This window comes from Melospiza georgiana, chromosome 10, assembly GCF_028018845.1.
Source record: "Melospiza georgiana isolate bMelGeo1 chromosome 10, bMelGeo1.pri, whole genome shotgun sequence".
Lineage (NCBI taxonomy): Eukaryota > Metazoa > Chordata > Aves > Passeriformes > Passerellidae > Melospiza > Melospiza georgiana.
In genome coordinates, this window is record NC_080439.1 from 22,252,125 (window position 1) to 22,270,426 (window position 18,302).

General features: G+C 39.5%; 1 protein-coding gene across 2 annotated transcripts in view; it reads right to left on the reverse strand.

Moving 5' to 3' along the window:
- CLSTN2 (calsyntenin 2) overlaps window positions 1-18,302 on the reverse strand; it is a 317,814-nt gene that overhangs the window by 189,314 nt on the left and 110,198 nt on the right. For both annotated transcript variants that reach the window (XM_058031610.1, XM_058031611.1), the window contains exon 2: window positions 3,790-3,912. In XM_058031610.1, the coding sequence (XP_057887593.1) occupies window positions 3,790-3,912 (123 nt within the window). The remainder of the gene's footprint in view (window positions 1-3,789; window positions 3,913-18,302) is intronic.

Genomic DNA, 18,302 nt, shown 5'->3' on the forward strand with positions numbered 1-18,302 from the left:
GAAAGTGTTTAAACTGTTTCTCAGGAATGACAAGAGGCCTGGCTTGGGCAGGAGCATGGACTGACAACATCCTGAAGTTCCTTTCAGATCTGTTTTTGCACAGCATTGCTGACGAAATGTGGTTGCTGTGATTGGAATGCAGGCAGATGTCTCTTCCAAAAGCCATCCACCATCTCACAGCACTTTGTGAGGGACGGAATCCTGACAAACTGATTCAGTAGATCCCACCTTGTTTCTAGCCAAACCACCCCTAAGCCTGATCTGTTGCAATTTCTTTGTGGGTTTTGTAGGGCTTCATTTTCTGGGGGGGGATTTTTTTAGCCAAGGGGAGGGAATGTCTCTGATACCCTGCAAAAGGCTCCAGGATGCCATGGTGGGTTTAGTTATTTTAAAGGTCAGTTGAATTTCAACACCAGTCTGTGAAAATCTTTTTTTGGGCCAGGGCATGAAAAACTGAAATATGGAAAGCTGCTGATCCTGAAACTTCTCACACTTAGAAGCTTATACTGGTATTTTCAAGCTTTCCTTCCAAACTAGGAGACAAAAAATACAATTGCATAAAAAAGAGAAAGTGAGGTATGCTTTCACCATGATGATTTTAAGAACCAGGACTTTACACATACTTGAATTATTCACAATAAATTCATTAGATAAAGAGACACGAAAAGCCATTCATTGCAGTCTTGTGAAAGTCTTTGTGCTTCAGTTATGAAAAATGCTGATCACATTTGACAGCCAGCATTTTCACAGGCACATTTAGTCCTGTTAGTCTCCCCTTATTCCTTCCTGGAAACACAGACCAGTCAGGAAGGTAACTGCACAGAACACTCCTATTTTTCCTGTCATCACCCTTGATGTTTAACATTAGATAGAGGTGAAAAAAAGCACAGATTACAGTAATTTTCTCCTGTGACCACTCAGGTTTGACATGCACCATAATGTGTGCACTCCTAGAAGGGGTAGACAGACTTAGCTTTGTAGGCATGGTGATGAAAAAAGGCAGAGGTATTAGGAAAAAAGTTAAAGTTTCCATAAGTGAAAACCAACACACCATTTGAAGTTTGGAGAAGTAACATTTAAATTAAAAAAAGGAGATCATAGGAATGGGTACAGAAAGCATATCAAAGCACTAAGGGCAGATGAGAATCACTGAATAGGAAATGTCTCTTAACAGAGTTAAGTGTTCTTAGTAACAAAGGAATTACCTGGTGAAAAAATATTTGCCCAGGTGAAAAATATGAAATGCATGTACTACCTGTGCACCAGGGCAAGCAGCAAGGAGCAAACACAAGGACTCAGTTAAGCACATCTCCAAAAGAACTTCACCCTCACTAACAATATAGAAATATGGAATAAGTAAGTGTAAGTTAGTAGATAAAATTCAATTCAATAAATAGGCGTTTCCCTGGTCCTGTAGAACTCCTGCCCCTCTGCACTGAATGCCTACATGGAAGCTGGGTTTTTGTCTTTATTGTTTGGTTTGAGATTTGGGGTTTTGTTTTGGTTTGTTGGAGGGGATCTTTTGTCAATAGGTTTTGTGTGTGTTTTTAAAGTCAAATGCACACTGGTTCTACTGAAAAAAAGGTTATTTTTATAAGGTAACACAAATCCTGATGGAAGAGCCAACTATTTACCTTGTAAACTATTGCAAGGGTTGTTGCAGAGGAAGAATTCACATAAATTTAGTCTTAGTACAGTTTGCTCAAGGAGATCTTAGCAGACATTTCAGCACAGATCAGAAACTGCCCTGATTTATTCTTGAATCTGGGCCCATTAAAAAAACAACCAACCAAACAAACATGGAGAACTTTCCAAGCACTAGAAATTTTTCCTTCTCCAACAGTTGCACAAAATACTGAAAACAGTACCAGGATGATGACAAAGGAACTGTTGGACCTCTGATTCTCTCTTACACTTGAAGACTGATACATTATATAACTGCAACTTCCACGATCAAATAAAATATGGCCATAAAAGACATTCCACATTACCACACTATTACATGTACAGCTACTGAATATTGTTAATGTTGTACTTGTATCTGAGTTTTCTCCTACTAAATACATTACGCAAATTTAATTTTCCATAAAAACCTTTAATAAATTAATGATATTAGGAAATAAAAGTACATTATATTAAATCAAAAACTACAACAGAAATAGTAAGTTCCTCCAACAATTTAAAAAGACAGGAGTTTTTATAAAAAGTGCATAGAGGTTGTTCCAAAAACATAGGGAATGCAGGCCCTTCAAGGGAATGAAGGGTTCCATCAGTACTCTAATACTATGCCTGGACTGCAGATCATGAGGCCAAATATTATCAGGAAATAAACTATTAGTATCAGGGAATACACAGAAAGTATTTACCCTTGTAAGAATTAGATATTTCTCACAATATAAATTGAATTAATAAATGGAGAAGCTAGATTAAAGCTACTGTCTAATGTAACCTTTATCACAAATGCCATTCTGTCTAAGTTCAGTATTTCAAAGGATGATTTTCTACACAAAAAGTAAACCACTATTTAATGAAAAATGTGTTGATTCTCCCAATGTAAAAGCTGAAGAAAATAATTAGGCTAACAAATTCCCAGTGAGCAGAGTTTGCAGGGTCAGTGACAACAGCACGTGATGAACATCCCTGGAAGGATCCTAAGGGAATGCAAGCAAAAGGACCAAATCTAACATGGAACACACACAGGAATAGAGGGAAAAATGACAAGGACATCTTTTCACTAGGAACTGATCTTCATGCAGCCAAGAATCACTGGGCACCACGAGCAACAATCAAACTTGATATTAAAATGGGGGTGAATATATAAAAACCATTTGGGAGATGGCAGGGTAGGAGCTGATGCCAGTGTGAGATTTAGGAAAAGTGTCTGAGAACAATTATTTCAGGATGCTGTAAAATGCTGTTTGGGACAAACACTTGGACTTCTGCTTCCTGAACATGACAACTCCCTAAAAACAAGGACACACACCTTTACCAGTCCCTTTCCTTAAAAAAGGTGAAGATTCTTAAGCAATACCACCTTTTTAACAACTGCACCATCTTACGGTGCTATCAAGCTTTACTATTCTCTCTTTTCTTCAAAAATTATTTTTAATGAAAGAGGGAATTTAAGAGACAACTTGCTCAACACGAAGAAGTCCCACATTCTGTTTAAGGGACTCAGGACAGAAAAAGTGTCAGGTAAAATCGACTTAATGTAAATGCAATGACATACAAAATGTCTATGACATACATCTACCATACGGCAACCTGAGCAAAAATGTTCAAAACCTCCATTAAATTTTCTGTCAAAGTCTCAACAGCTAAAAGTACTTACACAGTAAGATATGATTTGAGCAACTTTAAGTATTTGTCACACATTTTGTCCATAGCCAGGGAGCAGAACAGGAAGAGAGAAAGCAGGGGCTTTTACTGCTGAACAAAATTAATTATGTATTATCACTTCAGGCAATTGCAATGATTAATTTCTATAAAAGCAAATTCAAGTGTAATTGTGTCATTATTGTGTTTTCATTAAAATATATTGATAGCGGGTGCCTGCTGTATTATTCTCTTTATTCTGTTCTGCTTCACAACAAGTTCAGTATAGGAAACACCTCATTTCAGGATCTGTGGGCCAACAGTCAGGTCCTGAGTACTCAGACACAACCTTCAAATTACGCTGGAAATTCCTTCCTTACAAATGCCAGTAATTCAAAATCATTGAAATTCAAAATTTTCAAATTCAAAATGCAGTCCACAGGCTCAAATGGTGCTGCTCATGAACATTCCTACCTGCAAATGGAACAGGTGCATCTTTATCCAAAGCAACTAGGGGAGGGTCCAAAATCACAGTGTCGTTGTTTTCAGTTATGATTCCATGGTACGATGTCTCAATCCAAGGTTTGTGTTTATTCACTAGAAAAGAAGAAACCATGCCTAATTAATTTGGTTTGTGTTTCATATCCATTCAGCTTATTTTATCTACGAAGAGAAATTATTTAATATACTTCCAATATTAATGGTATTACTCAAAAGCCACTAACAAATTACTCAAAAGACACTGCAATAAGCATTCAGATATAAAAGAAAAATGACATGCACATTTTACTGCACTGATGACAAAACCAACACTTGCAGACATCCCTCCAAATAAGACACTGAAATAAAAAGGCAATTTGCAAAATATTTTTGATGTGTTCTCAGCTTTCAGCCTAACTAGGTTCAGAGAGTTTTGCAGGAATTATTTTCAGTTGCAAAGCCCTGGTACAAGAGAAAGGGCATCCTGAGAAACCCAACTTGACAAGACACAAAGCAGAAGGGTGGGTGAGAACTCTCAACTCTTAGTCACCTTCTCACTTTGTATTTTTGGAACAATACCTACAATTACTTCTGTGTTTTGTACGTTGCAGAGAAAACAATCATCTGCATTTTAATTACAGATAAAAGTTTGCACTTCTTCACAATTTAACCAGGGGATCTGAAGTTTTTCTGGGAAAACCTGTCGTTCAAATCCACCTGTTGAACATTTGGATATCTGGTCTTGAAGCACACAGGAAGATCACACAAAAAGACACTTTAAGGAGGGACTACACTACACCATCAGACTGTCTTACTGCTGAACCCTCTCCATTTACACCCCTCTCACCATCCATCTCCTATTGACTGCAAAGGATGAAGACACAAAATGAAAAGGAAGGGGAAAAATGTAAGAGGCTTTGCTTTGCTGTGGTTATAAATTGAGCTTTCTTCCTGCAGGCACAGTCTGAACGTTATGTCACTGGAACTCCTACATAAGGAATACAATGGTGACAGCTAAATGAATTTCAGTTTGAGGAATGAGGTACTCCCCCAGGCAAGAGGGAGCACTGCACCAAGGAATATCTACCCCATTTGCAGCAAACTCAGATGCAAGGTAATTTCTATAGCTATTATACAGCTGTGTGTACCAGATGCTGAGGAAAATACTTGGTGAATTAACAGAAATCACCTCAAAGATGGAGAGTTGACACTTAGAGTGAAACCAAATGTAAAAATAAATAAATAAAATAATTATGAAACCAAACAAAATCTTCAGATATAACCCTAAACTCTTTCCTGTCTTGTCTTCTGTAAAACCCCCAGACATCAATGAGATTGGAGTTTCTCGAATTGTGAAAAAAGCAGCAAAACCACCAAGACAACACAGGGCTCTAGCCACAGGTAAACATGGGCAATTAGCAAATTAGCAAATTATTTTTTCACTGGCTATTTGGGAAAGCCTACAAATATATTTACGGCAAATTGAAGTTCATTCTGTTCCTTTGTTGCTTCTTTGTCTAACCATTAGGAAACTGTTGACTTGGGAGACTGATCCTTCTAAAGCTGAATTATTTTATATTCCAGCACTAATCTGAGAGCTCTGAGTTCATTCCTATGTTGCAATAGATCTTCTTTCAGAAGAAAACCTACTTAACTTCACAGTAGTTGGTTTTTCCCCATTTTTGCAATAACTAAGCAATAGGAAGATTAAACTGGGGATGTGTCAGGGAAAGGTGAAATGGAAAACAGGGATCTCAAATCTCTATCTTGTAATGACTGTACAGCCAGAGGAGAGATTGGTGAGTTTATATAACAGATGAAGGCCAAAAGTCTTGTCGATGTTGAAAAATGAGAATTGGTGGATGCAATTTCAGAGCTTTTTATGGCATTTGGGATTCTGGTTTGCAGGGCAGTTGAAGCATTCTGTATTTGTTAATGGAATATGTGAATTGCCCGAGCATGCAGATAGAGCAGTGTGCTCCAGTGGCACACTCAGGTGTGGCTCACAGGCTGCACTGAGCCAAAGGGCATCCCCTGACTGCAGGCAAGTGCAATTGAACCACAATGAGACAGTGAACAGGAGCTCACATGAAAAGGGAACTCCTTATGCAACTCAAATTTCTAGTACCAAATGCTTTTAATTCCTCCTGGTCCTGTTAAGGGTCTGAGCACTTAAAAAAACAATCAAACAAAAAACCCAAACAAGCAAATAAAAAAAAGCACCAAAACTTTCTTCTTAATGATTCCTAGGAAATACTTTGATGGCGCTTTTACCTAAGGAACTCTCAGAATAGAGTGAGTGCAATTCTACCAGCCTTAGCTTTCTCCAGTTGGTGTCCAATGAGCAATAACAGCAGTCAAATGAGTGGCAGCAACATCATTCCTTAAATTATATTGGGGGGAAGAAAAGAAAAGTACATTGTGAACAAATGCTGCAGTTTAGACCTTAGAGACTCGTGCTGGGAAGAGGAAAAGAACAATAAAGCAAAAGCAAAATAAAATAATATATCAAATTATTTGCAAGCTCTTGTCTTGGAGACGAATTTGGGAAATACATCCCCAAATGTAAAAACTATGGCTATATAAGCTTTGTGTGACCTATGGTGTGGAAATTTCACAAATGGAAAACATCCATGCTCTTTGGGAATATAAGGTAATTCTTTTGCATCAGATGATGTCTCTTCAAATATTTTCACATCATGAAGATTATTGATCCTTTTGCACTGTCTTGGATACTTGCTTCAATTTAAGAAATCTCTAATCCTGAGATGAGCAGCTGGTGTTCTGGCTGGGGGGCTGTTTATATTCTCCCTCCTAAAGGCTGGTAAAATGTTACCATACCATACCAACCAACTGCAGAAACCACCCTACAGGCTTTCATTTGTCAGTGCAGAAGCATTATAGTAACAGGAGTACAATAAGGACAAAATGGATGAGGCCGTCATCTCATGAGCAAAGCCACCTTTTCTCTAAGCTGAGACAGACACTTGTTGGGGCGTGGGGAGAGGAGGAGTGAGTGGGAGGCAGCACGTGTACGAGGGACACATTACAATGGTATTTGCAAAATTCAGATGGTTCCTGACTCAAATCAGTTAGGAAATGTCACTGATTCAAAAGTAACACATTAGAAAAGAATTATAAAAGAAAAGAAGTGACTATTAGAAGGTTTAACTCCTGACACCAGGGTAGATTCAATATTGTCAGCTGATTTAACTGATGCTTTCTAAACTTCAGGCAGCTAAAACCTGAGGTAGCAAATTGTAATGGTTAAGAATTGCTTTGTGAAAGCAAATGTTTTCTTTCTTTTTCTCCTCTAAATAGCACGATGGATTTATTTTCCATTTAATTGTGTTGATAATATGTTCTCCCATCTATAGCTTAAAGAGGTTGTCAATTCCAGAAAAACTGGCAGAAAGTTTAGGCTTTCTTACCACCTCTTTCAGCTCTAAGTCTTTTCATCTGCTGACTTAATGATCTTCAGCTCAGCCTGCTGCAATCCTGTGTAGGTGTCAAAGGCCTTCGTCTCAGAACCACCCAAACTGAGGATGCCCAGGTGATAGTAAAAGGTTTTAAAATCATAAAATTTGGGGAATTAGAAAGAAGCTGGACTTAGTGGGGCCCTGCAAAAATGTTAAAAATAGACTCTGAAAATGTTAGGCTTCGTGTTTGCCAGATCATGTGAAATTGCACCTGCGTAAGCAGTATATGATAAATGATATAATTGTTAGATGTGATGATTGTTTTGTAATTAAATATAATTATTGTTAATCGTAAGAAGAATCATGAGAAACTATGTTAGAAGTTTGAGGGGGCCCATGAGGAGCCTATGCTTGGCTGAAATCTATGTATACAATAGAACAATATAAATTTAATTATTAACATGAAAGTTATATAACGATAGAACATAAAAACATGTTCATCCCAAACCCATGTCGAAGTCAGATTTGGGTTTGTACCCCTGACACCCAGAGATCTCCAATAAAAGCACCTGCATATCATCATTCTTGCGATTCTGTGTTTCTCAACACTAACACAGGAAGCCTTTGAGGCACGCAGGAAATCCCATTAACTGCTGCAGAATGTCAGACTGAACCTGCTGCAAGCCCTCCCCTAGAACAGCAAGGCACGCTGCTCCAGCCCTGCAGGAGATCCCATTCCCCAGGGATGCAGCTGCCACAGGAACAGCTGCAAGGCACAGTGCCCCTGGCTGGAGGAGCCCCTGGGCATGGGCAGCACTGACCTGGTGGTCACTCCTCCCTGGGGAAACACCACAGTGACACCTGTGGGGTCAGCAGTGGACACAGCTCCGCCTGGCCTTTCAGCTGTTCCGAAGGAAATGGCAACCAAAACCACAATTTGTCCATTGTTGAGTTTCTGTGAGTTGTTCTCTGTAGAGCTTTAACAGCCCTGGGCTCTGGACCAAGAAGGAGAAACTTGAAAGAGGGTGAGGTCAGAAGATGATTCAGACTCACAAGTGCGGCTCGTGCTGTGGTCATTCTTTGATAAACAAGCAAGAAGTTTTGAAATTTCATATCCTTGAAGAGAAATTCACTGGAGTCTCCAGTAGCTCCAGTTTCTGGTGGCTGGATGTCACTACACTGAAGTATTTCAGAGATTGTGTTTTACTAAGCAAGTCCTCCTCACAAGGGTCATCCATGGACTGTATTGTGTACGTGTAGCTTTATAACACAGGAGACCTTAATTCCCCCAAGGTATGTCTTGAGATAGAAACCTGGATTTCCAGAATGAGCCAGGAATAGAAACCAAAGACAGCAGAAAAATCCCAGATCTCATAAAGTAGCAGCTAAGAACAAAAATGTTCAGAAGATAGGCAGATTTGGGGACTTAGGTCACTGAGGATTGGAGCTTGGGAAAGAATTTAAGACTTCCTCTGGAAGGCAGAGAAAACAAGAACATGGATTTTTGCATGCTTTTTGAGGAAAAAGAAACTAAGGAAAAAGTGGAAACTGAAAATGGCTGTGAAGTAGGAGAAGTAAATAAATGTTTGCATTTTACAGGATTAAATCTGTCTTAGCATTAGGAAAAAAATTGAGTAGCTTTATCAGGAGGAACTGTGTTTCCCCACCTACAAAAACCCTGAAAACTTTTCAGAAAGGTTCTGATATAAAACACATTTTAAATGCTTTGCCAAAGACAAATTATAGAGAAGAAATTTATTCTGTCCCACACACTTCGTTCTCCCTATGATGCCATTGCATGAATTACTGAAATTCCAGTAGTTATGTTCTGGCTTTATTTTTAGATAGACAAATTTAAACTATAATGCTTTATGTGCTTTTACATAAAATAATAACATGAAAATCCTGCCCCAATTAAGGCAACAAGAGTTTTGACATTAAGATCAGTTAAAGCAGAATTTATATGATTTATGATGTGTGATTATGAGATGTGAACTCTTTGGAGAACATTTTAACTGAGCAACACATTATGGGCAGTGCATCTCAGCAACATTAAATTACTCAGTGGAGCTCCTGTGGATACCTTGGCGCTGCTTTGATTTTGGTGCACAACAAAACCTATTGTGCACCAAATTTCCTGCCATAAACACATTTTCTGGCCTCCAAGAGAAGGCCCATCAACAATGACAGTTCTCATCAACAAAATTTGTTCTTATATTAAAAAAGGGGCAACATTTGAAAAGGAAGACTCTTTGTTAGTAGCTAATTCTTATTACAAACTAATTTGACCAAAAGCACCAAGTGCCTTGCCTAATACACTTGATAACATCAGTAATTTCACTGCTGTTGGCTATTTCTAAAGTAAGATAACATACTCTGTACTTATTCTGACATGTTGAGATGCTTATGCAGCCATAAATATGATTAATTCTCTTGTAAATCTGTTTCTTTGGGGTTTTTTGTGGGTGGGGGAGAGAAACTTAACACTGAGGAAATGAATATTACACATTTAACAGGAACATTGTGAATAGTTTGCTCAACCCAAACCTGTGCTGTTCAGGAAAAAACAATCTAGCCACAAATTTTGTAGAACTCCACTGACAATGCTGAGATGTAAAACTTTCAGCAGCATGTTTTACTTCTGATCCTTATTTCTGAAGAGCACATATTGAATTTTCATATCCATACAGGAATTAGTCTTTACACCCTGTCTCATCGCCCTCTTTTAGGGAATGGATCACACAGTTGTGGTCTCTGGGCCTTGAAGTGCCTTTAAGCTTCAAAGTTATTTTAATTAACACAAAAGACATTTCGACTCCTACATCAACATGCCCTTATAAATTTATCTACTGATAGTTGCCATAACAGACTTCAGAGAACTCAAACCTGAATTCTGAGCTCCCAGTCTCCATGCCTCAGCACTAAGAGCAGGAAGATGTTCCTGTCCCATATCTAAGGAACAAAATTGGAATTAGGGGATTAGTCTGTCCCACAGCTATCCACAGGAACATTAACAACACTTATTGATTGCATCCTCAGACATGAAAATTACACACTGAAAAATCTTGGGGAAAGTAACCAATGATCTAAAAATGTTTTCATTGATGTTTCAAGGGCACAAAAAAGTCACAAAGAAGGTGTTTTCCTATGTATTTACTTGCGCTCAAAAAGCATTTCACTTATCTTGCTTATCAATGCTGATCTTCAATTCAACATGGATTCCTCATGAACAGCTTCATTCTCATTTAAAAAGACATAAAAGCTTGAGATGCACAATATTTAATCCTTCTATCATTTAATTTCGCTTCCTTTGCTATTTAATAACTCCACGCTCACTGTATGAAGCTGCCCCAGTCTTACACACATTATGTCTTTCATGTGGGGTGAAAGTTGTTCAGAAAATGGATTTATTTTTCCATTATGAGCATTAACAGCAGGCATTTTAACTCAACCTGACTCTTGTCCTTATTCCTTAAACAAACAAGAATGGAGTGAGCTCTGAAAGGTTCTGTCAGAGCTGACCAGGGCTTCCAGCACTGCTTCACTGACTGGACATCAATGCATTGCAAATATTCCAGTATTTCACATAACTCTGAGGAACACACAGATCCCCAGTGAACATTTTTATCATGACAGTGTGTTTTCATAGGAAGCAAAAGAAATCAAATGCAGTGGTTGTGCAGAAAAGCAAGAGCAATCCCCGAAAAGCACCAAAGACAGACCTCAGTGAGGAGCTGCAGGATGCCCTGTTTAACTGAAGAAAAGAACATTTGCATCTGCAATACCTCCCTTACTGCCTGAAATACCAAAACTAGGGCCTTCCAATTGCTGCTATTTCTCCTATGAATAACTCCTAGAGTTATGATATCTCTACAGTGAACATTGCAGATGCTAACAAACTCAAGACATTTTAACACTGGCTGAGCAGATTTTCAAAGGTTTTTCAACACCTTATAATTCAGATTAGCACATTTTCCTTTGTAAATAGTACCTTGAGTTGAAGCTTTAAGAAAGGATAGTAAGGTACCTTAGGCTTTATGCAATTATGTCTCAAGAGTTTCAGCAATACTCTGTAGCTGAGAACAGTATTTTGAAAAATTCCAAGTTAAAACCCCTATTATGAGGCTAAAATAAATGAAAAAAGCACAGATTTGAGTGCTATCTCAGTGTACAAATTTAATCTCACTGAAATCCTATGCTCCTACATATGAGCCTACACATTTGGAAATCTTGGGAATTGTGACAGATACATCCTAATGCCATGGATTTTAAAGGAGTCGGTGGTTTCTTTTTTTTTTTTAATAGAAGTATTGATGGTTATGTTTTCATTATTTGTTTAAAATTACAGATTGCCATGCAGCAGGGGCTGAAGGATATTGCAGCGGAGAGAAGCTGATCATGTGTTGCTGCAAATTACCTGTCCTCTACTTCATCCAGCAGATCTTGAAAGAAGCTACTCATCTTTTTTTTTTTCATATGGCCACCCCTCCTTCTAAATGAACTATGTTGGTTTTGAAATTGTGACTGCACTACAGAAGAGATACTTTATTCCCTGATGAAAACCAAGAAACTCCAATTCTTTAAGAGCGGATAATAGGAAGAGTGCAAGAAACTGAGAGAGACTGATAAATTCTAGGCACATTTGTGTGTAGGCAAAGGCTCATGAAGCTGAAAGGTCAAGACAGAGATGTGAAAATGCACAGAAATCCAGAGCTGGGGGCATGAGAACCCTTTTGAGTGCGTATGCTCTGATAGTCTTGCACCATTTGTGCATTAAGGGCAGCACACAGGGGGACTGCAGGTGTCACATCCACTGTTCTCAGGTAGGGTGGCACAGCTCTGTTCCATGCCAGGCACAGGCTCATCACAGCCTGTCCAACAGCCATGGACCAAGCCCACAGATAAACCACAAAGTGTCAAACCAGTAATGCAGGCAGAAGGGCACCACAGGAAGTCCATTTGCAAGGATTTATTTTGTCTTCAGATGTCGTAAGTCAAAATGTAACTCAAAATAAATCTATTAACTGACTTTCCATCCTCACTCCACGCCTCTCAGAATGTACCTTTAAGTGGCATTTGTCACACGGTCCCACACATTAATAAAACAAGGATTGCATAAGTTTTCCTACCATCAGTGCACCAGGCAGGTGTCAGCTGATGGTGTTGTGTCACACACATCTTTTATGAAAAATCTTTTCTTTTGGATTTTTCCTCCTGAAAAGCTGAAAGGCCTCAGGAACAAAATGTAAACAATGGTTATTTGCTGCTGTGGAATGCAACAGGTGCATCTGGGATTGGTCTCATGTGGTTGTTTCTAATTAATGGACAATCACAGTCAGCTGGCTCAGACAGAGAGTCGAGCCACAAGCCTTTGTTATTATTCCTTCTTTTTCTGTTCTTAGCCAGCCTTCTGATGAAATCCTTTCTTCTATTCTTTTAGTACAGTTTTAATATATATAATAAAATAATAAATCAAGCCTTCTGAAAGATGGAGTCAGGTCCTCCTCTCTTCCCTCATCCTCAGACGCCTGCGTTGCCCTTCTCAGTCCCAGCAGAAAGCAGGAATGCAGGAAATGACACACAGGCACAACAAAGGGAACACTGGAGTGTCTCCTGCCTTGGTTCCATTCTGTGCAGCTCTATCCATGGTGGTCATTTCTGACAGACTCTGAAGAACTGCTGTTCTTGGTTTTTGGGACAGAGCCCAACTTCTTTGCACTTTCATACAACAGCTCTTATTAGTTTGTAGTCCTGACTGAAGCTTCTATACACTTCAAAACACATAATGATCTGTCTACCCCCCAAAATCAATGGGAATGTGGCTGTTCCAGACATTGTAAGAGTCAAGACCTCTGTGTTTCAGCTCTCCAAGGCACAGAATGCCTGAATTCCATGAGCTATGGAATCCATACAGTGAACACATTGACACCCTGCTTTTCACAACTACTCTGCATTCTTCAGACATATTCTACCTACAGTTTAATTTTTTTCCACTGCATTTGTTTTCTTTTAACAGCTGAGTAGGAACTGCCTGAAAGAAATATGTTTTTAAGCTTTGATGCTGTTTCTGATTATAAATAGCTCTGACTTTATAACAAAATGCTTAATTTAATTTATTTTTATGCACCTCCTCATTATCAATGCAGTCTTTATTTTCTCCAAGGCAGTCTTTTCTCTCAGTACATTTTCTATAGACTTAAACCTAAAATTATCACTGATCCTATTTGAATGGTTTACTCTTCCCTCAAAACTCCCTCACATCTTTTTTTTGCATTTCAACCTGGAAATAGGCTCTAATTTTTCTTTCTTTCATTAACATCCTCAAGTGTCTCCTAATTCCTGACTGTTTTGAAACATATCAGTCTATTTACATAGAAATTATACTGCCAACAGCTAAGTTTTAAAATGCAGTTCTTACATTAGCAAGTACTCTTTCCTCCTACCCACATTTATGCATTTAAATAACAAATGCTGAGTACAGGTGGAGCTTGGGGTGAAAGTGTGGCACAACTTGCCTGCATTAGGAGTCAGAGTTCCCAGAGCTCCAGTCAGAGCTGGACCACATCCTTGCACCAACAATTCACACATTCTTGTCTCCATATGGATCCAGTGACAGCACCAAGATGTTTTACTGTGCTGTAGCCTCTTTAGGAATGAGAACAAACTATCAAATTCCACAAAAACTTTCCAGCTCTCTTGAATCTTGACTCCAAGGAACCTCCCTGTACAACTGTCCCTCTCAGGTTGGCCTGATGGTATAAACAGGTGAGGAAGAAGATGTCCAAGTAAAGGAAGGTAAACCTGGAGACCTCCTGAATGAGGAGGAGGTTTTACTGTGTGGTTTTGTATAGGTAGGAAGATTGGTCAGCCTTGCCCAGGTCCCCTGTGTGAAAAACACCAATCACTTGTTTTTAAAATTTTAAAAGTTTAATAGTAATAAAATGGTTATAAAAATAGTAATATAATTAGAGCAATAATAATTTGAACAATTTCAATTAGGACAATATGGATGTTCAGGTACCTTTTTCTGGGCAGCAAGAGCCCAAAAAAGGACTTATATTAAAGGATTAACCATTAAAAACAACAGCCTATTGCATATTCATACACTTCATACATAATGCATAAATTCCATCCAAACACAGGATTCTGTCTGGTCATCATCAACTTCTTCCTCTGAATCCCAACAGCGCCTTCAAGGCGGGAAGTTTGTTTCTTCTGATAATAGGGCAATAAATTCTTTTTCTCCGAAAGATTCAGGTGTCCTGAATCCTGAATCCTGTGGCTGCTATCTCACTGAGAGTCCTTTCTTTAAAAACGTATCCTACATAGCATAGTTTCTATTTTAACACTTTTTATAACCTAAAACTATATTTAATGCAGTACTTAAGAGAATTAATACAGCATCACTTTCTAACACATATTATATTCATTTTAATATTTGCAAAAAGCCAATCATAAAATACATGCATTTTTCACAGGAGGTGACAACTTAGCTGTGTTTCTTCTCCAAAAATGAAAATACGCATTTGGAAAAAACATCTGTTTTGAGAAACACTGGAACCAGTACATATGCAACCAGTACATTTCCCTCCAAAACAGGTACTATATAATACTGGAATAATTAATTGCTCACAAGAGCTAGATAATAGTACTTGCACATAATATACCTTCTTTAGGTATACAAATTAATTAATTTCTATCCATCCAATTTCATAAACAGCTAAACTTCCATTCCTTGCTTATTAGTATTCCCTGATAATTACACAGATCTTTTCCTAATTACTGCTGTCTCCTGTAAAAAGAGTTCCCAGGGCTCTGGCGAGTGCAGAAAAACTCATCTGTCAAACAAAAGACTGACTGATGGAAGAAAAATGAAATTGCATCTTCCACCCATTTGGTTTTTTTTAGTTAATTGGTTAAGTCTTGTGACTAAATATCAAACACTTTTTCCCCTCATCACTTGGTCCCTAATTACCAACCACCTCTATGAATTGCCAATATGAGTGATTTTGGCCTGTGGCTTTTGTCCTACACTACTGCAGATGGAACACATTTTACTGCAAATTTCATTTCATGCTTTTTATTGTGAAAGGCATGGAACACTGAATGATAATTATATATTTTACAGTTCATTCATTTCAAACTGATCATTTAATATTCATTACTCCAGTGACAGACATGTCCTGTCAGTTTTACCCCTCATTATGCACATAATATCTGCATTTGAACAAGCAACAGAATTTTGAAAGGAGATTGCAACCAAGTTTCCATTTTAAAAAACCTCACTAAAATTAAAAAAGGCTCTGCTAGCTTGCTACTTTAATTTTTGGGGCTGCTGTCAAAGAAATAGCTGACTAAAGTCACATTTCTGATATTTTTTACAACCTGGTTAAAAAACTAGGTTTGGGCATAAAAATATACAACTATATAAATCATTCCTATGAAATCTGAAGGAAAGGTTAAAGCTCCTGGACATATTTTCAAGAAATAAACTTGGACCTCAATTTTTCCTAGTATTTCAGATCTGACCAAAAAAATAATTGTTTTTTGTATTGCAAAAAGTCACCCTGGTGATAGCCAGTGATTACTTGAAAGTGTGTGTAACATGAAGGAGAACTTGTTTTCTGTGCTTCCTAAAGCAACTACTCCAGCCAATTTCTATGTTCCAATTTTAAGTAAGAGCTCTCTGGATACTCTGCTTTTGAGGCTCCTTTCACCAGAAATAATTGCTGATAATCAGAATCTCTTCATCCATTGATTGAACTGGATATATTCAATAGTATTTTCAAAGGACGTTTGGCCCTCACAAAATTTGAGTTGCTAATAGAAAATTGTTCTGCTCTTCCTTTTGACATGCCCAAGAAGAGGTTCTGCCTCCAAAACTGGAGGTTATGATATAAGAAATATGGCATGTTAAATAGAAAATACATGGAAGGAATGAGTACATCTGGAGAGCAGGCACACATAAAACACCAAACCAGACACACCTCAATACAAGTCAAGCTTTGATGACCCCAGCTGCACCTCATCAGTGACCAAGCATCTACTCTGGGTGACACCAAAAGGGACCAAGATGGGACAATCTGTGCAGTCCCCAGCCTGGTGAGAACCTTCTCCATCGGCCTGTGCAGCCCAGGCAGCTGTGGCAGAACCCAAACAGTGGGGGCACACCAGACCACTTTCCTTTCCTGCCAAATCAAAGATCTCCACTAGACAAGTCCTCCAGGATGCAGAAAAAACTGCCTGAAGTTATTTAAACACAGAAATTACATGATATTGTAAGTGGCAAGGCAAAAACTAAGTAATTTTCAGGAGTCAACACTGACAGTTGCTTATTGCCTGATTTGGAGAGACCAATGCATGAAAGAATGATAGAAGGAATGAATTAAATCACAGTTATAGGCTTTATTTATTTATGTGCATTTTCCAAATAAATGGAAGTTCTAAAGACCTCACCTTGCATTTATGACCTCCTGTGTAATAGCTAAAAGGTCTGGACCAGTCATGTCCTCATCTGAACTGTACAACATTCACAAGTTTTATCTGATCTAAAAGCACACTTGTAACAGCCCCGAGCCTGTCCTGGATAAAACCCAAAATAATCCCACACAGCTCCAGGTTTTTTGTGACTTTGAAACTTCATTCATTCAAGATCACACTCAAAAACACTAAAATTGTTGTATATTAAAATGCAACAAGAAACAGCAGAACTCCTTCAATGTTTGCATCACACTTGGGAGAACAGGAAAGTGCCTGCAGCAACATAAATGCAGAAATGACACCCCATAATCATGTAAACATGAATTTAACAAGGCTGATGCAGCGATTTGGCAATTGGCTGAGTTTACATCAGCACATCTTCAACACTGCTTATCAACCTTTACTGCTATGGCAGAGATTAAAGAGGCAGGGGTGTAAAAAGAAAACTGTCAAAAAATCCAGACTAACTTGCCTTTGGGGGGGGAAAAAAGTATTTTCTGTTATTTGTGTCAGTAATAAGTAATAAAAGTCACCTGCCTGGCAAGGGTCAGAGGCCTGCCCTGGTTCAGCAGGAACAGGCAGAGGGGCCAATTGTGTTTGACTGCTCTCATATATGGCCAGTCCCCACAGACAAAGGGGGAAAAGGGACACAGAATTGAGCAGGGCTTGGCAACGCTTCAAAAGCACCTTCCCTTTCAAAGCAGGACTTGGAGTGCCTTTACATCAAGGATACCCCTGAAGCTCCCCCAGTACCAGCAGCTGGGGCCTGATATGAGCTCAGACAGCACAGGAGAAACAGCAGGGCCCACATGTGGGGGAGCTGAAAGGTTCTGCAGAACATGGCTTGGGAGCCACTGCCACACACATGGAGCTGTGCAGGACATGGCCTGGGAGCCACTGCCACACACAGGGAACTGTGCAGAACATGGCCTGGGAGCCACTGCCACACACAAGGAACAGTGCAGGACATGGCCTGGGAGCCACTGTCACACACTCAGGGAACTGTGCAGGACATGGCCTGGGAGCTACTGTCACACACAGGGAACTGTACAGGACATGGCCTGGGAGCCACTGCCACACACATGGAGCTGTGCAGGACATGGCCTGGGAGCCACTGTCACACACAGGGAACTGTGCAGAACATGGCCTGGGAGCCACTGCCACACACAGGGAACTGTGCAGGACATGGCCTGGGAGCCACTGCCACACACAGGGAATTGAGCAGGACATGGCCGGGGAGCCACTGCCACACACAGGGAACTGTGCAGAACATGGCCTGAGAGCCACTGCCACACACATGGAGCAGTGCAGGACATGGCCTGGGAGCCACTGTCACACACACACATGGAGCTGTGCAGAACATGGCCTGGGAGCCACTGTCACACACAGGGAACTGTGCAGGACATGGTCTGGGAGCCACTGCCACACACACATCACACATAGAATTGTGCAGAACATGGCCTGGGAGCCACTGCCACACACATGGAGCTGTGCAGAACATGGCCTGGGAGCCCCTGCCACACACAGGGAACTGCGCAGGACATGGCCTGGGAGCCACTGCCACACACACATGGAGCTGTGCAGGACATGGCCTGGGAGCCACTGTCA